Source organism: Branchiostoma belcheri, unplaced genomic scaffold (assembly GCF_001625305.1).
Source record: "Branchiostoma belcheri isolate BF01 breed outbred unplaced genomic scaffold, Haploidv18h27 scaffold85, whole genome shotgun sequence".
Taxonomy (NCBI): domain Eukaryota; kingdom Metazoa; phylum Chordata; class Leptocardii; order Amphioxiformes; family Branchiostomatidae; genus Branchiostoma; species Branchiostoma belcheri.
The window spans coordinates 862,609-884,859 of record NW_017804520.1 but is presented as its reverse complement, the minus strand read 5'-3'; the positions used below and the strand labels follow the sequence as shown (position 1 = coordinate 884,859).

Sequence of the window (22,251 nt, the reverse complement as noted above, 5' to 3'; positions counted from 1 at the left end):
GTACGCTGGCTGTTCTATTGATGTGTTATTTGGCGGCAGCTGAGGTAAGGACTTGTACCGTTTTATGATACCTTTACTGTGTGTTATAAAGTATTGTCATTGTGTAGAATCGTGGCACGTTGATGCCGTTCTGTGGCGGGTTATCACAAGGATGGAAATTTACAGCGTGTTGGAAATCTGCCCGGCGTCGTCAGTCGGTAACCAAGACCACATGTCACAATTTTTTTTCTGTCCAGCGCAGCAAATTATGTACGGCAAAAATTTCCGCTTTTTGAACGCCACTTTGGTTGAGAACGCTCATAACAGGGTTTCACTTATAGCTTAGGTTGTAAGGCCGTGTCTGTTGAGATAGAGAAGTACCCTAATACTGACAGTGTCAAATCACGTAAGAGATACTACGTAAGAGATAACTCAGCGACCCCCATGTCAGACCGCATGTCCTAGACGCAACAACAAGGATTCTTCGTCTGAAAGTCTTGCCCTAGAACAAGGAAGTTTCATATAGCTCTACTGCCTCTGGGTTTTCAGTGTTTTGTTATGCATATTTTGTTGGCTCATAGCAGTGCGAAGTACCTTTGAGTCACAAATGAAAAAGTAAACACGTTGAATTCTTGCTATCGCTGCGCCTAGAGACATGAGAGACCAGAAGTTAGGTGAAAAACGGACACGACTTTTGAAAGTTTTTCCTGTGGAGTCGGTTTGGTCGGTCTTGCTGAGACATTCCAGGCGAGGTATTGAAAGTACGCCGCTTCAAATCAGAACCATGCATCAAACCGAGAAATCAAACTGGATCCAGATGCACCCCGCGGCCCGGAGACTTCTCCTCGGTCCCAGTTCGCTGTTATCGGAGTTACGCCTACCTCACAGAAGGGTGGTAGCCCGGCCACAGGACTGGGGTCTCAGAATAGGATACAAAAGGGTAGAATTGGGCCAGAAGAAGGGAAGTGTAGAACTCCAGTTTGTGCCGCTCTTCTTTAAAATCATGGACATGTCTCTGTCGGTTATCTAGTGACCGTGTTGCCGTAACTGGGCGCTTTTACTTGTATTTTGCTCAGTCGTGCTTTCAAGGTCTCTGGACCACAAGTCGGTGCAGATACTAGTACCGCATCTTTTGATCGATAGATGTTTTTGTTTTTTTCGGGAGAGAGGCGGCCCTCCTACGGTTGCCTGTAATGAATTTCGTTAATTATCGAATTCCCAAGCTTCATTTTGCATGCATCGAGTAAAATTATGCATTTCTCCTGAAATTAAGCCAATCGCAATTCGCGGAAAAACTTTTCCAGATGCAGAATAATTCACACATCAGTGTAACTTTTCTAAGCCGTTCTCTAACTCCCCCATTCCACTTTGCGTTCTCTATTGATACATAATCATGCTCTCTCGATAACCACATTTGACATGGTTAGAAGGGTTGTAAATCCTGTCGTCTGATTTACGCACACACTTGAAGTAGGAGGAGGAGGTCGAACCAGGCCCCGGGAACTTAGTTATTCTTCAAAACAAATTTATGGGCTGCCTCTTCCGTTTTGTCAAACTGATTTCTAATGGAGTGTTTGGAATCGGTGTGCGCAATAATTAATCCCCAAGCAGATCATACAGTGTCAAGGCAGTATGCACGCAGTATGGACACTCCTCTGGCCAATATATACTGCCTTGCCACCGTATGGTCTGTTTGGAGATTAGCAATGAGCAATAATATACATTCCTTGGCCTGGCACAAATTAATCACGTTAGCTTCTTCCGTCAAACCTTCACGCGTGAAAAAACCCAACATCGAGAAGAATAGGGCGGGCTGGTGTGTCTGATTACTAGTATAAACACTTGCCTCCAAGCAGTCTGGCTTCCAGGCTAAATTGGACGGAAAGGGAAAAGGAAGAATGTTCTCTGCTAGCCTCTATCAGGCTTTGGGAGGCGGCTAGCGCTGGAAAGAGTAGAAATTGGCAAAATAGAGAGATAGCGTGCCAGGGGAGTTGGTCCGACAGAGAGTTCATTTTGCCGCACCCGAATAACTCCCTCGGCATGTTTTTGGCCAATTCCAGCCGCCTCCCGAAGCCTGGTAGAGGCTAATGTTGTGCCACATCTGCCCGAAGGTTGTTCTTGCAGTGCTGTTCCTGATCCTGTAGGGGCGACCCAGGAGGGCTCCCCGCAGTTAATCCATTTTCTACTCGTTTATCAGGCGGCAGATCCGGCCCAGATAGGGAGGTAATAATACTCCGAAATAGCCGCGATAAGGCTGGGGAGGCTGGGGAGGGGGGTTGGCTCTCGGGGAGGGGCTTCTCGCGAGTCTCCAAGCAGATGTAATAATCTGTCTCCGTCTCATCGTGCTACGTATATACGCGTGTCTTTATGCCATTTAGTACATAATTGTTAGCCACCGCGGATCGCTGGAAAATAGTAGAAATTGACCAAAATAATAGGAAATAGTAGACCAGGGGAGTTAGCCGACCAGAGAGGGTACATATTTTCTGCGACCCACGCGAGGCCACGGATGCGGCAAAAATGTACTACTCTAGCGAACGAACTCCCCTGGCAGGTTATCTCTCTATTTGGCAAATCTTCTCTTTCCAGTCGCCTTCCTAAGCCTGGTAGAGGCTACATAACTGTTGTCCTGTAGTAGTGCACCTATTTTTTACCCCTCGCCTTCTCCCAAAACACCGGGTCCTACACCTGCTTAGTCAAGTGAAAGACAAGACAATATACTGCATATAAATACGTGCGACGTTGATATTACATGTATTGCATATCACTCCGACTCAGAGGCTTGGGCTTTCTCTTACTTGCTGGCTGTCGAGGCATCAGAACATGTGGATTTTTGCACACATAAAAACTCAGTCAGTTTCAACTTGCAAGACTGATGTGAACGCTTATGAACACAGATTGCACAGATGGACAGAGACCAGACAGGAATCTTCCTGTTAGTCAGTTATAAGATTATCCTGACGGAAATGCCAAAGTCTCGAAATGGTGGGAATCTTGGCCTGAGTCTCTGGACGTTACATTTGTTTTTAATATCCGCCTCACGTCTGCATGTTTGCAAAGTAATATGACATGCGGAACTACTTTTTCTGGTTGTCATCGGACAACGACGACTAGAAAATTGATGCAGGTAACCCTGTAGGTTGATGTAATGTCCAAGGACACTATACCGGACTTCTTTCCGCATAAATGTCTTTGAAAAACAACGAAGCCATTCCTAAACTGAACATGTGCCTTGCTCTCAGGTTGAATGACGATCACCCCCTTTCGACTTTAAAGCTAAGGTCCCAATTGGGAAAAGGGGCCCTGGCGGGTAGTTCCCGGGCTGTTTTTACCACTTTCGAGCGGGACCCCGACGTGGCCCCGCGGGGCACCCTGCGGCTACCGGGCTATTTTTTTGGCCCGTCGGGGCCCCGATAAGAATTTAATTCTGAGTTAAATTCTACCCGGGCCCCGCTGACAAAAAGACGCCGTGACCTCATCATGAGAACACCGAGAAGTACCCCTTCGGTTGCCGGCAGTCCACCGGGACACATTTCTTACGTCACAGACCAGATGAACAGAATAAAGGTGTATACTTCGTAAACCCGAGTAAAATGTGTGACCTCACAGATCAAATGATCACAACAAATACGTGAATTCTGCATTACGTATAGGTCAATACAAGACATCGTCAGAGAATCTGCTGGGTACCTGCCGGGTGCCTGCCGGATACCGACCAAAGAGGGTGACAAAATTTCTAACAAAATGCTACTGAAGGAAACTTTTAATTGTGACCACGACAGCCGATGCCCGCTCGACTCCTGAACCCGGCCGGGGCCAGCCGGGGCTACATCCCCGACGGGCACCGGCGTAATTGGGACCTTAGCTTAACAGAGCTCTTACTAGTCGTAGAACTCCTCAGGATAAGGTATTGGAATGTCGCAATATCCTTCAACTTGGACGCCTTCTATTGCCCAACACCGCTGCCCGGGGCGCTATACTAGATTACTGGCTATATTCCAGCAAGAACTAAAACAACAGCAAACTCGTTTCCCTACTAGTGCTCTTGTCCCGGGCAGTACTTGGAATAACAAAGTCAGTGGGAGGCCAAACTTGGCCGCCGACCTGCCAACACCTACCCAATCTGCTGGCAATGTCTCACGGTCACGGTTTCTCACGGCCAAGTCTGTCTGTCTGTCGGAGTGTTTTCTTAAGCTTTCTTGGCCTCTGGCTGCAGCTTAGTGAGTGATGATTGATCGGTTAATCCACTGATTGACAGACGGGAGTGCTAGAAGACTTTTTGATACTATATTGTCACCACGTAAGGGACCCGAAGGTTACGAGTTAGGATCAGGACTGCAACAGTAGCTCTCCCTCAGTCATAGTTTTTCCGAAAACAATAGCTATATAAATTTGACAAAACAGCAGACGCACCTTATTATATTATTGAACACAAAACTTAGTGACGCTACACTAACAGTATGAGTATAGGCATTTAGGACTAGCTATCAGTCCTTGCCAGACTACTGTTTCTCCTGCAAAGTTATGCAGCTTGTCCAAGGTTATATGTCATTCGTTGCGGTCAAAGGTTCGAATCTAGGCGCCCCCATATAGTTGTCCTGGCTATCAGTTCTTGCATCTCCAAGGGACACACACTAAACCTTGAAACTTTCGCGGGGGTTTCCTGGAGTATCTGTACACGTGCCAGTGTGACGATATCGACGTATAAACGCACAAGATGGCCTAATGAGAACGGGTTTTCTGCGCGTTCTGCCCTTGAAAGTTGAGATTGACCCGTAAAAATTCCCCATGTCAGAAAATTGCCAGTGCAAGATGGCAGATTTCGAGAATCCCGTAGAGATCACTGAGACTACCACATGGCACATGTCAAAGGTTTTGTGTTTCAACTTTAAGTTCTGGCAAATATGCCTTAATGCCAAGATATTTCCTCGGTATTAGCCTCGGTGAAACATAAGACTGCGGGGCACGTCGGAGCACAGTCTGTGTATAATGACGGGCGACGGTGGCTTCCTGCCAGTTCACCTGAAGATTCGCATCTCCATATGTGTGAGGTGGGGGGGTGGGGGGTATGCATACCGTGCCATGGTCAAGGACAACTCCTTGGCACTTAACTTATTGACACCTACATCTTAGACAAAATGTCGTCAGACAAGTTAAACATTAACATCTGCGGAGTACATCTCTAGCCATATATACGTGTAGCTCGTTCTATAATATTATATAACATGAAGATCAACATTATGCTACTTGGACGTTTGTATACACTTGTGCTGCGGCAACTTGTCAGTAGTCATATACGGCCACCGGCAACAATAGATAACAGACTTAACCACAGATGTACCACAAACAGAGTTTGACCTTGTAATAAAGTACCTACAGGAAAGTGTCAAGGTTAACAAAGTGGATTCCGAATGCTCGCAAGCCCTGAGAGACAGCTTTAAGAATTGGGAACAAAGCAAATTGACACAATCCTACAATCGATTTGGAAGCCAAATTTACCCCTTTTGTCTGTAAACATAATGTGAGGCGAGCCCAGGGGTCCATGGTTACCTGTAGTCTGCTGGTTACTAGCTACCGAGTCTCTTTGTCCTCTCCGCAAGGCTAAAAGAGACTCGGTAGCTAAAATAGGTTTGGTACCCAGGCTGAGGTTACGTCTTCAAACTTCTGCTAAAAAAGCTAGGAACCCCAGGAATGTTAGGCCCGCTATCTGTGAGAGGATCGTCTTGTCTCCGGGGGCTCTGGACAACAACAAAGGCGGCTTCCCAAAAGGATCCAATGTCACGGATGTTGGTCTGGACATGTGTCTTCTTCGGGTCAATTTTCGGATGCTTTGAGTGGCGGTGCAAAGTGTTCCAGAGGTCTGGTCTGGCTTGCATGTTTGTGACATGCAAATATTTCGATTGTCGAGGTGGAGGCTAGATGGACATACGGGATCATTTAATAGTTTAAAATGATGAATGAGTGTTCGGACGTTGGTGATGGATTGACTTCTTTGGTTGACTTTCTGGAATTAATTTTGTCCACCTCTGGCAAAATAGAGATAGATCGATTTTAAGACACATCGATATCTTATAATAAGATAATGTTGTTTGTCACATCCATGTTCCTATCATGTTCATTGCCTACGACTAACTGATGCGAAAATTGGTATGAATCTTGTGTCTAAATCAAAGACTTAAGCTTGAAATTGCACACTGTGTGTCTTATATATGGAAGATATGATAATAATAATTATTATAATGCACTACTTTATCATGATCCTCATATCTTCACACAGAGAGATTAGCTAAGGCCTTCACAGCCTTTGGAACTTCACCAAGCGTTTTTCCCTTTTCGGTGCTTTCTTATCTTTTCGTCGCATCCTCACCCCAGACGTCTTCGAACTTCCCCACGGACAAAGTGGACATTTCCGGCTGCACGCGCGACCTGTCTGATCCCTTCTCAGTCCTGCTTTAGATCCCGTTCTGCAAGGCTGCGCAGCGTGGGGAGGATACACTAACTTTAGGAACATTTCACTCCTTAGAAGGGCACAGACAGGCAGAGACCACCATTTCGAGCTCCAATTGAAATACATGGTAAACATCTAATAAATGAGCTGTCAAAAATCACCTAATTATGTATTCAACTATTGCAAACTCACATTGACAGAGTAGTCCGACCTCCAAATTCTCCATTTAGTCCACAAATCTCATTTTTAATCAGTGAAAATGATTACGATAGATGGAAACACTGAGATCATGACCTATGACCCACCTGTACATGTACACCACCAAAACACAACATGGTACTGCATTTAGAGGTCCACCAGTCAGCCAAAACAAGAGTAAAGCCAGTTTATTCAACAAATTATAAAGAGAAATAACTCTCCAGCTGGAAATGCCAGCATTTATCCACACATACCAAGGAAAAGGCTGTTTTCAGTTGGTTTGGATGTACTCACCAAAGGCATGTTGCTGCTGTCTGAGCGAAGGATTCTTGCACTTGCCCTCGGTATTGGACTGAGCGGATCCGGATGCCTGTGCCTCACATTGAGCTAGGAATTGGGATTTTCGACGAAATGTTTATTTATGTTTGACTTATAGACTTAAGAGAGCTACGCAGATAGTCTGCTTACCATGCCAAACCTATTATAGCTCCCGAGTCCTACATCCTCTTCGCAAAGCCTGAGGGAGCTAAAACAGGTCTGGTAACCAGGCTACTACCCAGAAGCAAGGGAGTTTCAGGGAACGCCTCTGTCGTTCTTCGGTTATTCGCCTGGCCTCAAGGGACAGATAGGATTTTAGCGAAATCATGAAGTTGTTTTCCTAGCTCTGGTCCATAAATTTCAGCTAACAGTGATTTGATTAGGCTGAAAAGAAATGTGATAAATGGATGACGATTTCATCCCATCTCTACGTCTGCTTGGATTCCCTACCATCTCCAATAGTTGCTTGAAATGGGGCTTACGATGACCCTGTCACTACAGGATGAAGAGGTTCGATCTTTGCTAAGCCTGGTTAGCACTTTAGAAATACTGTGTGTCTACTAAGATGCGCCCAGCGAATGAAGAGTGATTGCACTTGAGTAAGATCACTACATTGATGAATGCCGTCGGCCATTTTGTTTGATGCCGCGTCTGGTCAAACTTGACACAGGCTGTATCCAAGGTCATGCGTCACTCTAATGGCCTTAATCAAATTCTGCACATAGCATGAAAGTTCATCTATGTTGGTATACTTCATCATGACGAAAAGGCTGACCGTTATGTCCAACACTAAGTAAATTAGGTCTTACCCAAATTTTCGGCTACTAGTAACTCCGTCAGCCTTGTTCAAGGAATGGACCCGTCTACTACAGGTTCCGTGACGTCAGAACACGTGATTGCAGCAGTCATACGTGCCAGATATATAACCTGTGTCGCCCCCCGTCTCTGCTCAGTGTCCTCCACATTATAACATTTTAAAAAGGCAAATGTGCTATGTTCGATGTGTAATGAGGAAAAAAACTGCTGCCAGTTACGGTAATGTGGTCATTGGTCATGGTCATCGAGTGACAGTAGAGAGAGCATGTGGCCAAAAATTTTCTCAATCACAGAGATATGACGCCTGCCTGTTGCTTCCTCGTACCTCACGTCCCGCTCCGAAGGACGTTCAGTTCAAAAGTTGCTGTCCATGACACCCTAGGCGACCGAAGACCTTGTCTTGTGTCATCCGGCATCTCCTCGAACGGTGCTCAGCGCGACCCTGGCGGGCAGCAGGTGGCTCGCATTTGCGGTACTAATGAAAAGAAGGAGCATCTCTTCTCATCAGAGAGCACAGGCTAATGAGACCACAATCAGCCTAGTCTCAAACAGATCATCTAGACACCTTGAGTAGCTGCAGAAATACTAAGTATTATGTCAACTGTCAGCGTTAACCGCCATATGATATTGAGAATGGTTCAATGCACAATGCTGCAAAGGTTTGTGTATTGAAGCATTCTCGAAGAACGTCCTACCTGGGTGTTTTGCCTCGTCCGATTCTAATTTGTGCTTCTTTCAGGACAAAGTTGTGTAATCTACGGAGAGCTAAGAGCAGCTATAATAATAATGCCGGAGATAAGTCTACTTATATGGTAGAACTGTAATCTGTTATTTTATGCTCTGTAATAAATTTCTTGCTCGATTTCATATTATTGGTCAACCGCAAGATACCCAGGTAGCCTGGCCCCCTCGCCTACTACCAACAACCGTCGAGCCCATTTCCCTTTTACGATACAACCCGCCGACAACATCCAGCTTATCCCTGACAACATGCACAAGTACGGTCACAGATTTGATGGAGCAGGTCATGCGGCAAGTCGTATTTGTGATGATGTCACGTACCATGGAAAGACATCGCTCGGGGATTCCGATTTTACAGGAGCAGTGAATTGGCATCAAGAAAGGTTACCTGGTATCTGCCTGGTATCCAGCCGTGTTCAGCTTACCTCCCGGTTCCTAACTAGTCCTGGCAAACTCAGATCGTTAGGACCCAGTCCGTAAGCTGGACACGGCTGGATACCTGGCCGCAAAAAGCCCTTCTTCAGTTCTGCAAACGAAAATGTACTATCAAACAATGCCGTTCGTGACCTCATTCAGAGCAGACCTTGGTTGCCTCATCAACTCATTTACCTAAAGATGTAAACACCATTTCAGAGTCAGACCACACAGCTGCCGGGAAAGTAGTGATGATAAAAATCCACAAAACTCCATAAACCGTGCTCCTAAACTTGTTGACCGCCTACTTACTTCCAAATTACAAGACCATCAAAAACCACCTACAAGTCTTTGTAGAAAAGTATCGGGAATCGACCCGAAGCAGTGCAGCTCTCTTCTGACGTCGTTCAAAGGGACCGTCTTGAATTTTTTTGCCCTTTTTATCTTGGAGGGAAGGCTAACCGGTTAACCAGAGACAGATGTCTCTCACTCTGACCTATAGTATATGGTAATTATGGTTTATCTGGCAGATATGTCGGCCTTGGGAGGTTGTCAAAAGACCTTAAAGCAGCCAGTTGTGACAAATCTAATCTAATATCGCACCACCCATGCTCAGGTACCAACAGCGAACGGTAATGAACTCCGATAAGACTTAATTGGACGCGAAGTTGTAACACGTGCACGAAAAATAAGTTCTTAGTAACGAGCCCAACCTTTCACCTACATGTTCTAAAGTATTCATAACGGTCGTAAATATGTGTGGATTAAAAGGACGCCCAGAACAGAAAGGGTTGGCGTTACAGGCAGACAAAACGAACCCTGTGGCGAAAATAATGACCGAGATAAGCACTGTGGTCAGTTTTACGTCTCGTTCTCACTGATCAACAAATGTGGATAACGAGAACAAACCTGTACCTGATCTGTGTTATTAGTGACAGATCTGACCCGCCGACCTGTACGGCCACCATGTAGAAGACCGTCCCTGAAATTCAATAGATGTAATTGCATCTTACAAATTGTATCAACAGAGTTGCAGACATCGGCCCAGTGACCTACACTTCAGTCTGCAGACGTACAGGTCCTGATGATAGAGATCTTCCAACATGTGTGCAGCTGCAGTTGATCCTCTTCATGTCTTTTGCAATGTCTCTAGAGCCAAAGTCTAAACATGTTAAATTCTTGCACGACACTTAGAGTTGCTATACTGTAGCTGCCGACGGGTTTTCAGTAGTACATTCTGTATTCATTAAAGTTGCTCTATACTCAATCTTTATGGTAACAGCGGCACGTTTCAGGCAGGCTAATGATAAAGTCATGTCACTGCCCATCTCAACTTTGACCATCTTCAGAAACAGCTCGTTCCATTGGACCATTGGACTTACACCTAAGTAGTGAAAATGAAGCATCAATAAATGAGTATCAATATAATAAGCCTGAAATTTATCCCTGCTTAGCAATTAGCGCAAATAAGTTAATAACAGTGGGTAATTAGTGTGCAACCAACGTCATTATATACGTCAGCGTGACAGCGTCACCTTCGTATTGCGAGTTTGCGACATTATCTGCACTGCCCATAGGCCGAACATCTGGGTAGTATTTCAGATCATCTCAAATGCCCTTTATCACACTGAAACACCCAGAGGACTGGATCGTGACTTGAAAAGGTCCCACTGCCAGAGAAAAAAGATATGACCTAAGGGGAGTACGAATTAGGATGAAAACGCGTAAGCCTTGATGTTGACGTTCCCTTGCTCTCCGCCAGGAGGCAACTCTAATGCGCAGCAGCTGTTGAACATTTTCACGAATGAAAACTACTGGTTTGACATGGGCGTATCTGAAGCAGATTATTTTCTACAAGAAAAGTCAGCAGATCTGGAGAGGATTCGCGTTAAGCGCTTGGTTTTAAATGACCAAACAAGGCTTTGAGGAGGAAAGACCTGTCGCCTCATTTAGCTTGTGGCGTGATGTGTTCCAGACAAGAACGGTAGCCACTTTGAAGCTTACGATTATTGCTATATATATCAAACCACATGCACAGGGGCTACCAAGTGGGGAGATGTCTTTCGCGCCATCTCTGATTTGTAGAGATTGTTTAGCCTGGACGTTAGACTGTCTTCCTGGCCCACATAGGCCAGCTCCTCGCCTCCGGGGCTTCCAAGGTATAAATTTGCCTCAGACTCTAAGCCACTGGCATGGTGGCCTTAGAGCCGAGGAGCTGGCCTGTGTGAGTCCTGGAAACAGCCTGGCTTCCAGGCATCACTGGAGCATGTTATCGTTGTCAGACACCTCCGCCAAATTACCGCAGGGGAATCCTCCATCAGATAAGTGGCCCCGTGCCTCCCCGCACTCCAAAAGTGCCGACATTGCAAAGACCTTAGTGACATCTGGGCTGACTTAGACCGGTGGTCACCTCGTTTGCCCCGAGAGATGCAGCTCAGGTGTCCGTCATTATCGCTAAAACGGAGGCCAAAGGGAAAAGCCGAATTATGGCGATGGAGCTTTTTTGCGGATTCAGATTTAACATAGCTTAGGAGCAAGACTGCAGAAGGTTCTCCTCTACCCCAGGGCCACCAAACACCCCAAACTTTTCCTGGGCCCTCTAGAGGAAAGCTCAAGGTCTTGAACTTCACATAGCTTTAGTCATTCGTGTTTATCCGAAGACTCAATTGTCAAATCCAAATCCTCTGTATACATATAAACATAGAAAGGTATGTGCTAGGTAAGATGTCCCTGGAATGTGGGAACCAGCCCTTGGTATGTTCACACCTTACCTGTGGGAACCACATGAGACCACGAGGCAGCACGTCAGCTTTGATATTTCTCAAGACGATCATGTCTGCCTTTGAGCACTTTAAACAAACAAAAGCATGTGAGGTCCTTTGCCCTGCGATTACTATGTCGTGGGAAATGTTCCATAGTGACGTCATCACGGTGATGTAACATGACGCAACGTCACGATGTCTGGCCCAGTGACCCTGGTGTAAATGGTACCAGACTTCGGTTGGGGAGGTTAATGACGGTGGAAAGTGAAGGATGGGCTCCTTCTTCCAGTACCATGCCCACGTCCTACCGAGGGCTATAGAACATTTACCCATTACATGATTCTACGTTCTTAGATGTCGATTTGTTCCATTTGCAGCATCCAAGGTCGACCAGGGTAAAAAGGAAAGCTGCCAAGGATCCGCTGATGTTATGGCCACAAGGAACAATCCCTTACAGGTTCGACACCAGCGTAGGTGAGTCTGACACAATCTTTTATTATTACACCCAATCTACTCAACAAATGGGTACTGAGTGAGAAAGACGCTTCAAAACATTCAACAATGTTCCCCCAACTGTACATCACGGGAGCTTAAATTGAGATTGAGCTTGAGAGCTTGGATGGAGTAATGCGATCAGGAATGGGGGGCTCCCTACATAGTCCGCCACCCAAGCCAGCTGGATGTTGGGCGGCTGGCAAAAGCGATTTAATCAGGCTAATGATAATGATGATAATGATAATAATAACTGGTTTTATATTATTGGTTTGTAAATAGCAACTAACTTTATAACTGCAATAGTTTTGTATGAAAACCTGATTGTTCCTGACCAATGTAGCACCCAGAGATAAGGCAGAGCTGATGAAGGCCATGGCGACATGGAGTTCCCAGACATGTGTGAAGTTTGCAGAGTTTACACCACAACTGGCAGCAGCCTTAGGACATCAGGACCACATCACATTCACCAAACACTCAACGTAAGAACGGACACTAATAGAACTCACGTAACTCAAATGTGAAAATGAGTATTTTCCTGCCTGTATCTGTCCCCTGTCTTGATGACGGTATAAGATAATTTGATATAACTTGAGTTTGCCATCACCATGTCTAGTCATGAAATGTTGAAATATAAAAAAAACATATATAGAATACTGTGAAGAATGACTAATGTAGATGTATACACATGTATAGACCCATTATAGTAACTCATGGGAATTGGAGAATATAGTCATAATAGACAAGTGGTCATTATAGACAATGGCCACAATGACCAGGTGGTCCATATGCTTAGATCATCATTAGTGCAAATTGATGTCAGTCTGTCGCTATAACAGTTGAAAACAATTAAATTACAATGTATACGTCATGCTGATTGCTAACATTTGTTGATTTGTTTCCTATTTTGTAGAAACTGTGAGGCAAAGACAGGCAGAGCGCGGACTGGCTCACAGGCAGTGACATACTCAGACTCGTGTATGTACGGCAGCTACAAGAATGACCCGGTGTGTTTCGCTCTCCTTCATGTTTTCAACTCAACGAGTTTGTTGACAAATTAAGAAATGTTACCAAATGGTATTGTAATGAGTTGGTTGATATTATAAAATTTCTCAAACAGTTATATAAAAATTAATCTCCAAGCAGATCATACGGTGGCAAGGCAGTATCCACTGGCCAGAGGAGTGTCCATTACCCACCAAGTGAGTCCAATGGATCCTGTCTGGCTAATGGATACTGCGTTGCCAATTTGATTCTGTCTTTTGCGGTCACCAAAACATCTGCCTGAAGATTATTATCTAACAGTTACATTAAACTTTTCATGAGCAGAATTTGTAATGTTGAGTTTTTACCTTTTTACCTCCCAACACTTCAGTCAGCTGTAGCTCTACATCTCCTGGGCAGTACCATGGGGCTGTTTCCTGAGATCACGCGGCCAGATCGCGACCAGAGAGTCATCGTGCTCACTGAGAACATCAAGAAGGGAGATGAGTAGGTGGAAAGTTGTCATTCTAAAGCATGAAGAAAAAAAAAAGATCCCAAACTTAAATAATAAACACCAGAAGTGTTCCAAGAACAGTCTTTTATCATTCCTGTATTCAACTATGGGAGAGTGAGTGAGTGAGTGAGTGAGTGAGTGAGTGAGTGAGTGAGTGAGTGAGTGAGTGAGTGAGTGAGTGAGTGAGTGAGTGTATTCAACAATGTGATAGCCTAGACTGCGGTAGCCTCATTTTTCAGGCACATCTCTTTGCCTCTACTTTGTCAATAGAGTCTATGAAAAATAAATAACAATGTCTAAATTCATCATAATTTTGCATGTAATTTTTGAGACCGTATATCCGAATCATGTTGGCTTATTGATGATCTTCTACAGATCCAAGTTCAACAAGCTAACTGCAGCCCAGATCAACCTGTTTGGCGTGCCATTTGACTACCTGTCCATCATGATGTGGGGTGATTCGGTTAGTGTCTTTTTATTAACTCATGGTGGTAACATCTTTGCTTGTAATCAGAATGTTTATGCAATTTTTGTCAATGAACTTAATAATACATTTTCTTCACCAGTGTCTACATTAATATATATCATGGTTGTGTTTGGGATTGAACAGAAAAACTTAACAAGCTATGGATCGATTGTTAAGAAACTTTGTATGTTATTAGGACAGGTTATGACCTATTGAAAAAAATCATAATTTTTTTACCTGCTGAAGACTTTTCTTTGTACTGCAGCAGAATTTTTTTTATTCTGGCCAATTTTCTGGCTTTAAATTTTTTTTACGTTCTTGACATTTTTTTTAACTACATGTACTAATACAGCATTATGTCCAGATGCGTTATTATGTATAAGTATATGTATATATTGATCTTTTTACAAATTGGTCCCACTTGAAACTTTCAACTTCCTGTTTATTTTACAGACGTACAGCTCCAGCCCTGCTAACCGCAAGACGATCATTTCCAAGAACCCGTACTTCCAGAACCTGCTTGGCCAGCGCACCAGCCTCAGCTACTATGACATCAAGTTTGTCAACAAACTCTACACCTGTGATGGTCAGTCTTTGTTTCACTTCCTGGACGTAAAGATTCATGTCAAACTGAACCCTAGCCTGTTTATATGAAAACCAATGCAAATACAATTTTTTCTTTGGACTGCATGTGACTCGTCATGTACATGATCCATTCTTCATTGGAACACATCAGTGCATGGATACAAAGACATCACTGATTAACTTATGTTACATGTTTGGAAAATTTACAAAATTTGATTATAATTATGTGTCCATCTGTAAACATGCAGGTGTTCTTAGATGATCATACAACATTGATGTTGTTTGTTATGTACATATAGTCAAACCTCCTTATATAGTGACCATCTACAGATAGTGACCATTCAAGGGACTCTACGAAAATGTTAACAGTAGACATGTGCATACACATGTACATATAAAAAGAAGTCTTCATGCTTGAATCAATGGCAAAAATAATGTAAGGATCACCAAACAATGGCCAGGTGGTCCCCATGCTGAGGTGATTATAACTAGTAGAGGTTTGGCTGTAAATAAAGTCTGTTGGTCTAACTCAAAGTCTGCCTTTTCTCTCTTTTTCCATCCAGCGAAATGTGCGAACCGTGCAACGGCGTGTCCGGCCGCAGGCTACCGTGATGAGAAGTGTGCCTGCATGTGTCCGGATCCTAACAACTGGAGGGTGGCAGCAGTCTGTCCAGGACAGGCGGACCCCAACGCAGGTCAGCAACAACACATAGTCCGCTTTGTAACCCATATCAGAGCATCCATGTAGCTATAGATTGGTATTAGTTTAAATCCTTCCCAAATTTTTTGGTGTATACTGTGGTATCCATCAGGATGTAGTCAACTCCCATACTCTTTCTCATAAGTCCAGCCCACTATGATTGCACTGGTTCATGTACTGGTAATTTAATCGTTTTTCTGCAGACAAAAACTGCTACACCAAGAGGGGAGAAACATACCAAGGAACGGTGTCCAAGACACAGACTGGGGAGACCTGTGTACCCTGGAACCAGGCTCTGGACCGCTTCTACAACATGGCCAAGTTCCCCACCCAGCTCGCAAAGTACTACATTGGACCACACAACTACTGCAGGTCAGTGTCCTTCCTCTTGCTTTATCCTTTTCCGCCAGCTTTTTACACAGTTAACTCCATGGCACAAACTGTGTGGAACAGTACACAAGGGAATTAAAAGAAATGGTCACAGAAAACATTGTGGCTACTATACTCTATAGGCAGGATTCTTAATTCTTGGGTTAATGGAAGAATAGTCTAAGGAACCACAAAAAAAGTGGCCATGATGACCAGGTGGTCCTTATTATGTTGCATTGTTCAAGTTTATCTTCAATATACATGTATGAATCCTTCATTTTGCTACTGATGTGGTTCACTCAAATCAAGTTGCTTCCCCCAGGTCATGATTGTTGACTGATGTAAAATACTTTTATTTCAAAATTTTCAGAAACCCTGACCCCACCTTGTTGGACCGTCCCTGGTGCTATGTGCAGTCCAAGCTGGATTGGGACTTCTGTGTTGTACCCAAGTGTGTGACCTCTGGAAACCCCAGTGCTAGTGGTAAGTTTTGCATGGAAGGGTATGGTATGACTACTACTATGAATTTTGACCAGTCAAGTTCTGGAAAGTCGTCTTTCTCTTATTGGATGCAATCAAAGGAGCAAACATGAGCTGGAATACTGGTAGGGTGGATTTCACACATCTACCACCCAGGGCTGACCTTGGTTGTGGAAGGGTGAGGGGCAAAGTCATGGGAAGGTCCTGACATGGGCTTTAGTGACAGGATGGTTCCGATTGGTCCTTACCGTCCTAACTGGCGTTAATTGATGACATAAATGTCACACAAAACCGCAGAGATCAATGGTTGTCTCACACGGAGGCCGAAAGGTCAACCCCCACAGTCTTGACCTTGGAGTGTCCTTGAGAAGAATGAAGAACACCTTTGACAGGTCTACTATCAGGAACACAAACTGACACAAATGAGGTCCAGCTGAGGGCAGAAGTCTTAGATCACAGTGGGTCAACTGTACGGTGGTGTTACGGATGTCTGCTTTCTATTATGATGATCATTAGGACTGGTCTACTGCTGGGTATGACAGTCCAGACCATGATAGCATTACACTCTACTTTTACTGTATTGACTTTCCTAGGGGCATTATTTCATTATTATTATAATAACATCATCATCATCATCGGTCGGCTGCAACGCAGGCGATCACAAGTCCATTCCACGACCGCCGGTCAGCAGCCAGCGCAGCAATGTTGTCAGGGCTCAGGTCACCTTCCGTGTCCCCCAGCATGTTCTGGATATAAGTCAGGTAGCTCATCCTCTGGCGCCCAGGACGCCTTCTGCCGTGAGGTGGGACGTAGAGGGCGTAAGACCTGAGTGGCTCCTCTACTGGCATCCTCAGGGCATGTCCAATAAAGCGCAGTTGCCGCTGCCTCACTCTGAAGGTCAGAGGTTGTGTGTTTGTGGCTTTGTATAGTTCACGGTTGCTTACGTGGTCTATACGTTTGATGTTCAGCATGATTCTGAGGCAAGATGTAGCAAGTGAGTTAATCTTGTCCTCCATGTCACGTGTTAGCACCCAGGTTTCGCAACCGTACAAGAACACCGACACACAGGTTACATTAAAGAGCTTGATCTTTGTGGCAGTGGGGAACGTCGGATTTCTCCAGATCTTTTGAAGTTTCCAGAAAGCGGTCCAAGCGAGTGCCTTCCGCCTGGCCAGGTCGGTCTTACTGGATGCCATCATTGATCCTAGATATCTGAAGTCTGTTACATGTTTGATGGGCTGACCATACACTTCCAGTGGCGGCTGTGGGTTGCAGTTGATGGTCATGTATTCGGTCTTAGGAACACTTATGACAAGACCTAGTTGTTCTCCTGCAGTAGCCGTTCTATTGAGTTGTGATTGCGCCTTAGGTATTGATGCCTCAAGCAGAGCGATGTCGTCAGCGAAGTTTAGATCGTTTAAGATTTTGGCTGGGTGCCTACTTGACTGGCGAGGGTGTGTAACTACACCAGAGCAAGTATCCTCAATGGATTTCTTCATCAGATAGTCCACAAGTATGATGAACAGGAAGGGGGCAAGGACATCCCCTTGTAACACCCCTGTGGTGACTTGGAACGGTCTTGTAATTATAATAACATACGGCATTGTAAGTTTGTGGATGGAACAATTCTGTAGTGCATTAGGAAAAGGTCACCAAGAAAATAGCACCAACACAAACACATCAAGAATTACATGCACAATTGATAGGTTATTCTTGTATAATCTTTTTTTGAGATGTTAATGCCATCCCCTCATCTTTTCCCAGGTTTGACCAACCCTAACCCAGCCATTAAGACCTGTGACCCACTGACCATCCCCAAAATGATCATCTCCAACTGCATCAACGGAGGGGCGTACCCGCCCGGTACTGTGTGTAACCTGGCCTGCGAGGCTGACCTGGGGAGACTCGCCTTCTCTGCAACTGTCTGCCAGGTGGACGGGACCTGGTCTGTACCTACAAACCCACTCAAGTGTGGAGGTAAGGCGATATGCATATACATGTATAGGGTACCTCACTTGATCCAATACTGTATTGCAGTCATCAGTATCCCTGCTAGTAAGCATACTTATCATTTGTACAGGCATGTATTGTACACTGAGTGGAACCACAACAACTCAACAACCGTACTACAAATGTAGTAAGCTTCCCCCCATATTTGCTTGGCGATTACCCTTGATGTGGTCTCTTTCTGGTCCAATAATGTGTGGTACAAGTTGTTTTGTTTGGACAGGCTGATGGAGAAAACTACAATTAAACTACAAGAATCATTTATGATAGAAATGTTCTATGAGCTTCCTGGTAACAAAGTGTTGTGGCTTCCTGTTTTTCTTGTTGCAACCATAACTGCATAAGCAGCCCTGTATTACATGTAGCTGAAACGTTACTTGTAGCAGAAGTAACAGTTGTACATTGTTCATGCATATCTGGAGCATTCCCATCTCCAGATATACATATAATGGTTCAGGCAAAGAAATGCCTGAAGTACATTCTGTATACAGGACTCATGTGGGGACATGTTTTTCAGGCTCTGGGACTGACTGCTATCAGGGACGCGGTGATACCTACAGAGGCAAAACATCCACAACAAGATGTAAGTTGAAACTTATTGTATCAATAAATACATAATATTAGAAAATAAAGATTGATGTTTCTTTGTGAAAATAAACACAATACAGTCAAATCTGCCCAAGTGGCAACCTCTTTAAGTGTTTTTTCCATTGTAACATGCATTTAGTGACCTGCCCAAGATGGCCACTAGTCCAAGAAGACCACTCTGTCCCTAGCTTGGGCAGGTTTGACCGAAGTTTAGATTCTAGGCCATCTTGACAATATAGGACCTTACAGACATACTTGAATCATTCCAGAGATAATGAATCCGACTGGTTTGAATCAACAAGTCACTCTTGATCAGGATCTGTGTCATCTGGTACAAATGATAGATGCACTGCTGTATGTGCTGGAACTAAGTTTCCCCAACAGATGTTCTTTCCTTCTTTATTTCGAAAAGACGTCATTGTTGCTATAACTTTCTCTTTTGGTTGAAGTATTTGCCCTATTCCATTTTCGAAGTTTTTGTAATCATTTAGTGGTGTGTTAGCAGTTAAACTAGTAGATATACATGTGGACTGGGGGGTCACAGGTTTTGATTCATGGTGTCCTTGAGACCCTGGAGTAAACGGGTACCTGACTTTGGTTTGGGTATGGTCAGGGATGAGCTCAAACATCGGATTCCATGGCCAGGACACTAAGGATCCAAAATCCACTGCCCCAACAGCCTCAACAAGGCTAAGGACTGTTATTTTAGCACATCTGCAGAACGTACTGCACCTGCACGAAACCTGTATTGTGCATAGCACTTTGGCAGAACATCTCATATAAGATTGTATTCCCACATGTGAGGTAAACAGTCTGTAGTTTCCAAATGTTATGTCAAAAACAAATTTTATCTGCAACAGGCAAAATTCTGATGCATCGTTGACCAAACAGCCAACGAAAACTGTGAAAAATGGGGGTTTTGCTCGTTATTTTTAATTTCACCTTGTAACCATTTCCTTATATTCCAACAGCCGGAGCCAAGTGCTATGAATGGACCTCTGTGATGGGCATAACCTACACCAACGAGCCCTTCAAGACAATGTACGACATCGACAAGCACAATTTCTGCCGCAACCCCGACCCCATGCGGTTCGCATCCCCGTGGTGCTACCGCATCAAGCCAGGCACCAACCAAGTCATGGAGGAGGTCTGCGACATCAAACTATGCTAAAGGAGGAATGCTTAGACGTAGTAAACAACAAGTGTTGGAGCACTGTAGGGAGTGTGATGTGTTAACAAGCATGTTTAAGTGATTACAACTCTGACAATTTTAGGTAGCCTGGCATATGGAGGTATGACAACATACCAAAATATTAAACAGAATACGGTCTTTCAAATTTCCTTTTTTTGCATGTTTATAGAGAAATTGTCCATGATTTAGAACAGGTTGTATTAAAGCCATTTAGCTATAGGCCACTATGTCTTAAAGAAAACTGCAGTTACATTTTGTAGTCTTGAGACAATCCTTGAGCAGTTTTAGACCATTCTAGCATTATGTCTAGGCCTCCATGTTATTAAACTTATGGTGGGGAAAAAGTAATTAGTAATCACCCATGGAATTTATCGACCTTATTAGTGTCTCTTGTAAATTATTGATTCGCAACATTTGTTTAACAAAATGTGCTTGCTACTTTCATTAAAATAACTGTAGATGTTGATACATGTAGGTACTCATTTATCAATAGTGTTAATCTTTTTAGTTGTGATAAGTGTATGTACAAGTTAATCTACATGTCTAGAGGCAGCTCATTACATGACTAGTTCTATAGCCTGCTACATACTGCCCCTATGAGTGGTTTTTGGTATAAAACTTTCTTAGTAAAATGTTACAAATAGTATGCAACAAACTAGCACTCTTCAAGCTGTGCAGCATGAACCAACCATGGCATTATAATAAACTTGTTCACAGTTTCAAGCATGGTGCAAAAAATTGTTGGTAATATGTGACACTGCACATGCTCACAAGAAGTGTGAGAAAAGTTTTTTCCTGTATTTTCAGAATTATGTCGGTATGAAATTTTAAAAAATTGGTATGGACAAAATTGTCAAATGCCCAAGTTGGAAAAAGAATTTGAACTTGCAGGGGCAAATGGAACTGATATTACAATTTAACTTCTACCTCTTTGAAGCTGTGCTGTGGGCTTTCTGATACTGTTTAGCACTCTTTACTTTAATGCCCCCTAGCAGCTGAACTACCAACTACCTTAACACTGCGCTGCAGATGGTTGTTTTTGTATTAAAATATTTGTACATGATTGTTTTGTTAGATACTTCAAATCAAGGCTTCAAAAGGGGTTTTACAGACACCTAAAAAAGTTTCTGCTTTTATAACCACTATAAATGTAGCTAGACTTTTTACCTTATCCACGGAAGACGAAACAATGTTATTAAAATGTAAACTTTATTACCCAACAATACTTCATCATACTAGCATATAAAAAAAAACTACCAAAGTAAGGAAACTCTAGGTGTAGTATTAGATGATCCTGACCTGTATGACATTACTTAGTTTCTCTGCAAAGAGGTGTACAGACCTTCAATTTGTGAAAGGTATTTTGCATGTCTTGGCAAGTTGACTGCCCATTCATTACTGTAGATCTTAGTATGGTTTTAGATGCTGTGAAATAAACCCTTGTATCAACACCATGGAAATGTCCTTGTTCTTTCGATACACAACAGAAAGAGTATTGCTTACTAATAGTACAAATGTCCTGATACAACTGTTGATTCAAATTGGAACTCGCAACTGTTGCATAAAAAAGGCTTTAAAATGTTGAAACTCTGTTAATTGATAAGCAAATATCACTACGTTTTCTAAAAAGGAGTTACCGGTACTGCATGCAGATTTTCAAGGCTGTCTTCTGAAGTGTAACATCATGACACTGTGAATACGCTTCCATTGTATTGCCAATTCTCCAACCATGAACATAAAACTGTAAAAATGTTTACCTCCCAAATTTACAGCTGTCTAACTCAGGGACTACTTCTGTGAAAAAGATGTCAATTTAATAGAGGATTCGCCAGTTCCATATACCTTTTGGTACTGCAGAGCACTAAGTTTTGTTTGACTTAGCTTGTAGTGTGTATGTCCTCAATATGAAAACATACAACTGAAGTAACTAGCTTGTGAAACTATTTCCAACAAAGAACTTTGGAACAAAGTGAGGCGACAGAAAAGTACACGTAAATGATATAGCACCATTTTTCACAACGTGGCAGATGGCAGCATTTTGGTAGAACGTACTGCACCTGCGCAAAACCCGTAATGTATTGTACATAGCACTTCAGCAGAACGTCTCATACATGTATAAGGTCATATTCGCACATAGAAGGTTAGCCTTCCGACAGTAGTTTCCAAATGTTATGTCAGAAGAAATGTTGTGTGCAAAA

General features: G+C 43.6%; 1 protein-coding gene across 1 annotated transcript; it reads left to right on the top strand.

Annotated features, from left to right (window-relative positions):
* The first annotated feature begins 6 nt into the window (after positions 1-6).
* Positions 7-21,507, top strand: LOC109487030. Its single transcript, XM_019790964.1, has 13 exons — positions 7-44; positions 12,054-12,150; positions 12,512-12,650; positions 13,082-13,175; positions 13,544-13,659; positions 14,042-14,129; positions 14,586-14,718; positions 15,281-15,412; positions 15,621-15,789; positions 16,157-16,269; positions 18,031-18,243; positions 18,791-18,856; positions 19,833-21,507. Exons 1-13 carry the CDS (start codon positions 21-23, stop codon positions 20,030-20,032), a joined length of 1,584 nt encoding a protein of 527 aa, XP_019646523.1. The 5' UTR covers positions 7-20; the 3' UTR covers positions 20,033-21,507.
* Positions 21,508-22,251: the final 744 nt, after the last annotated feature.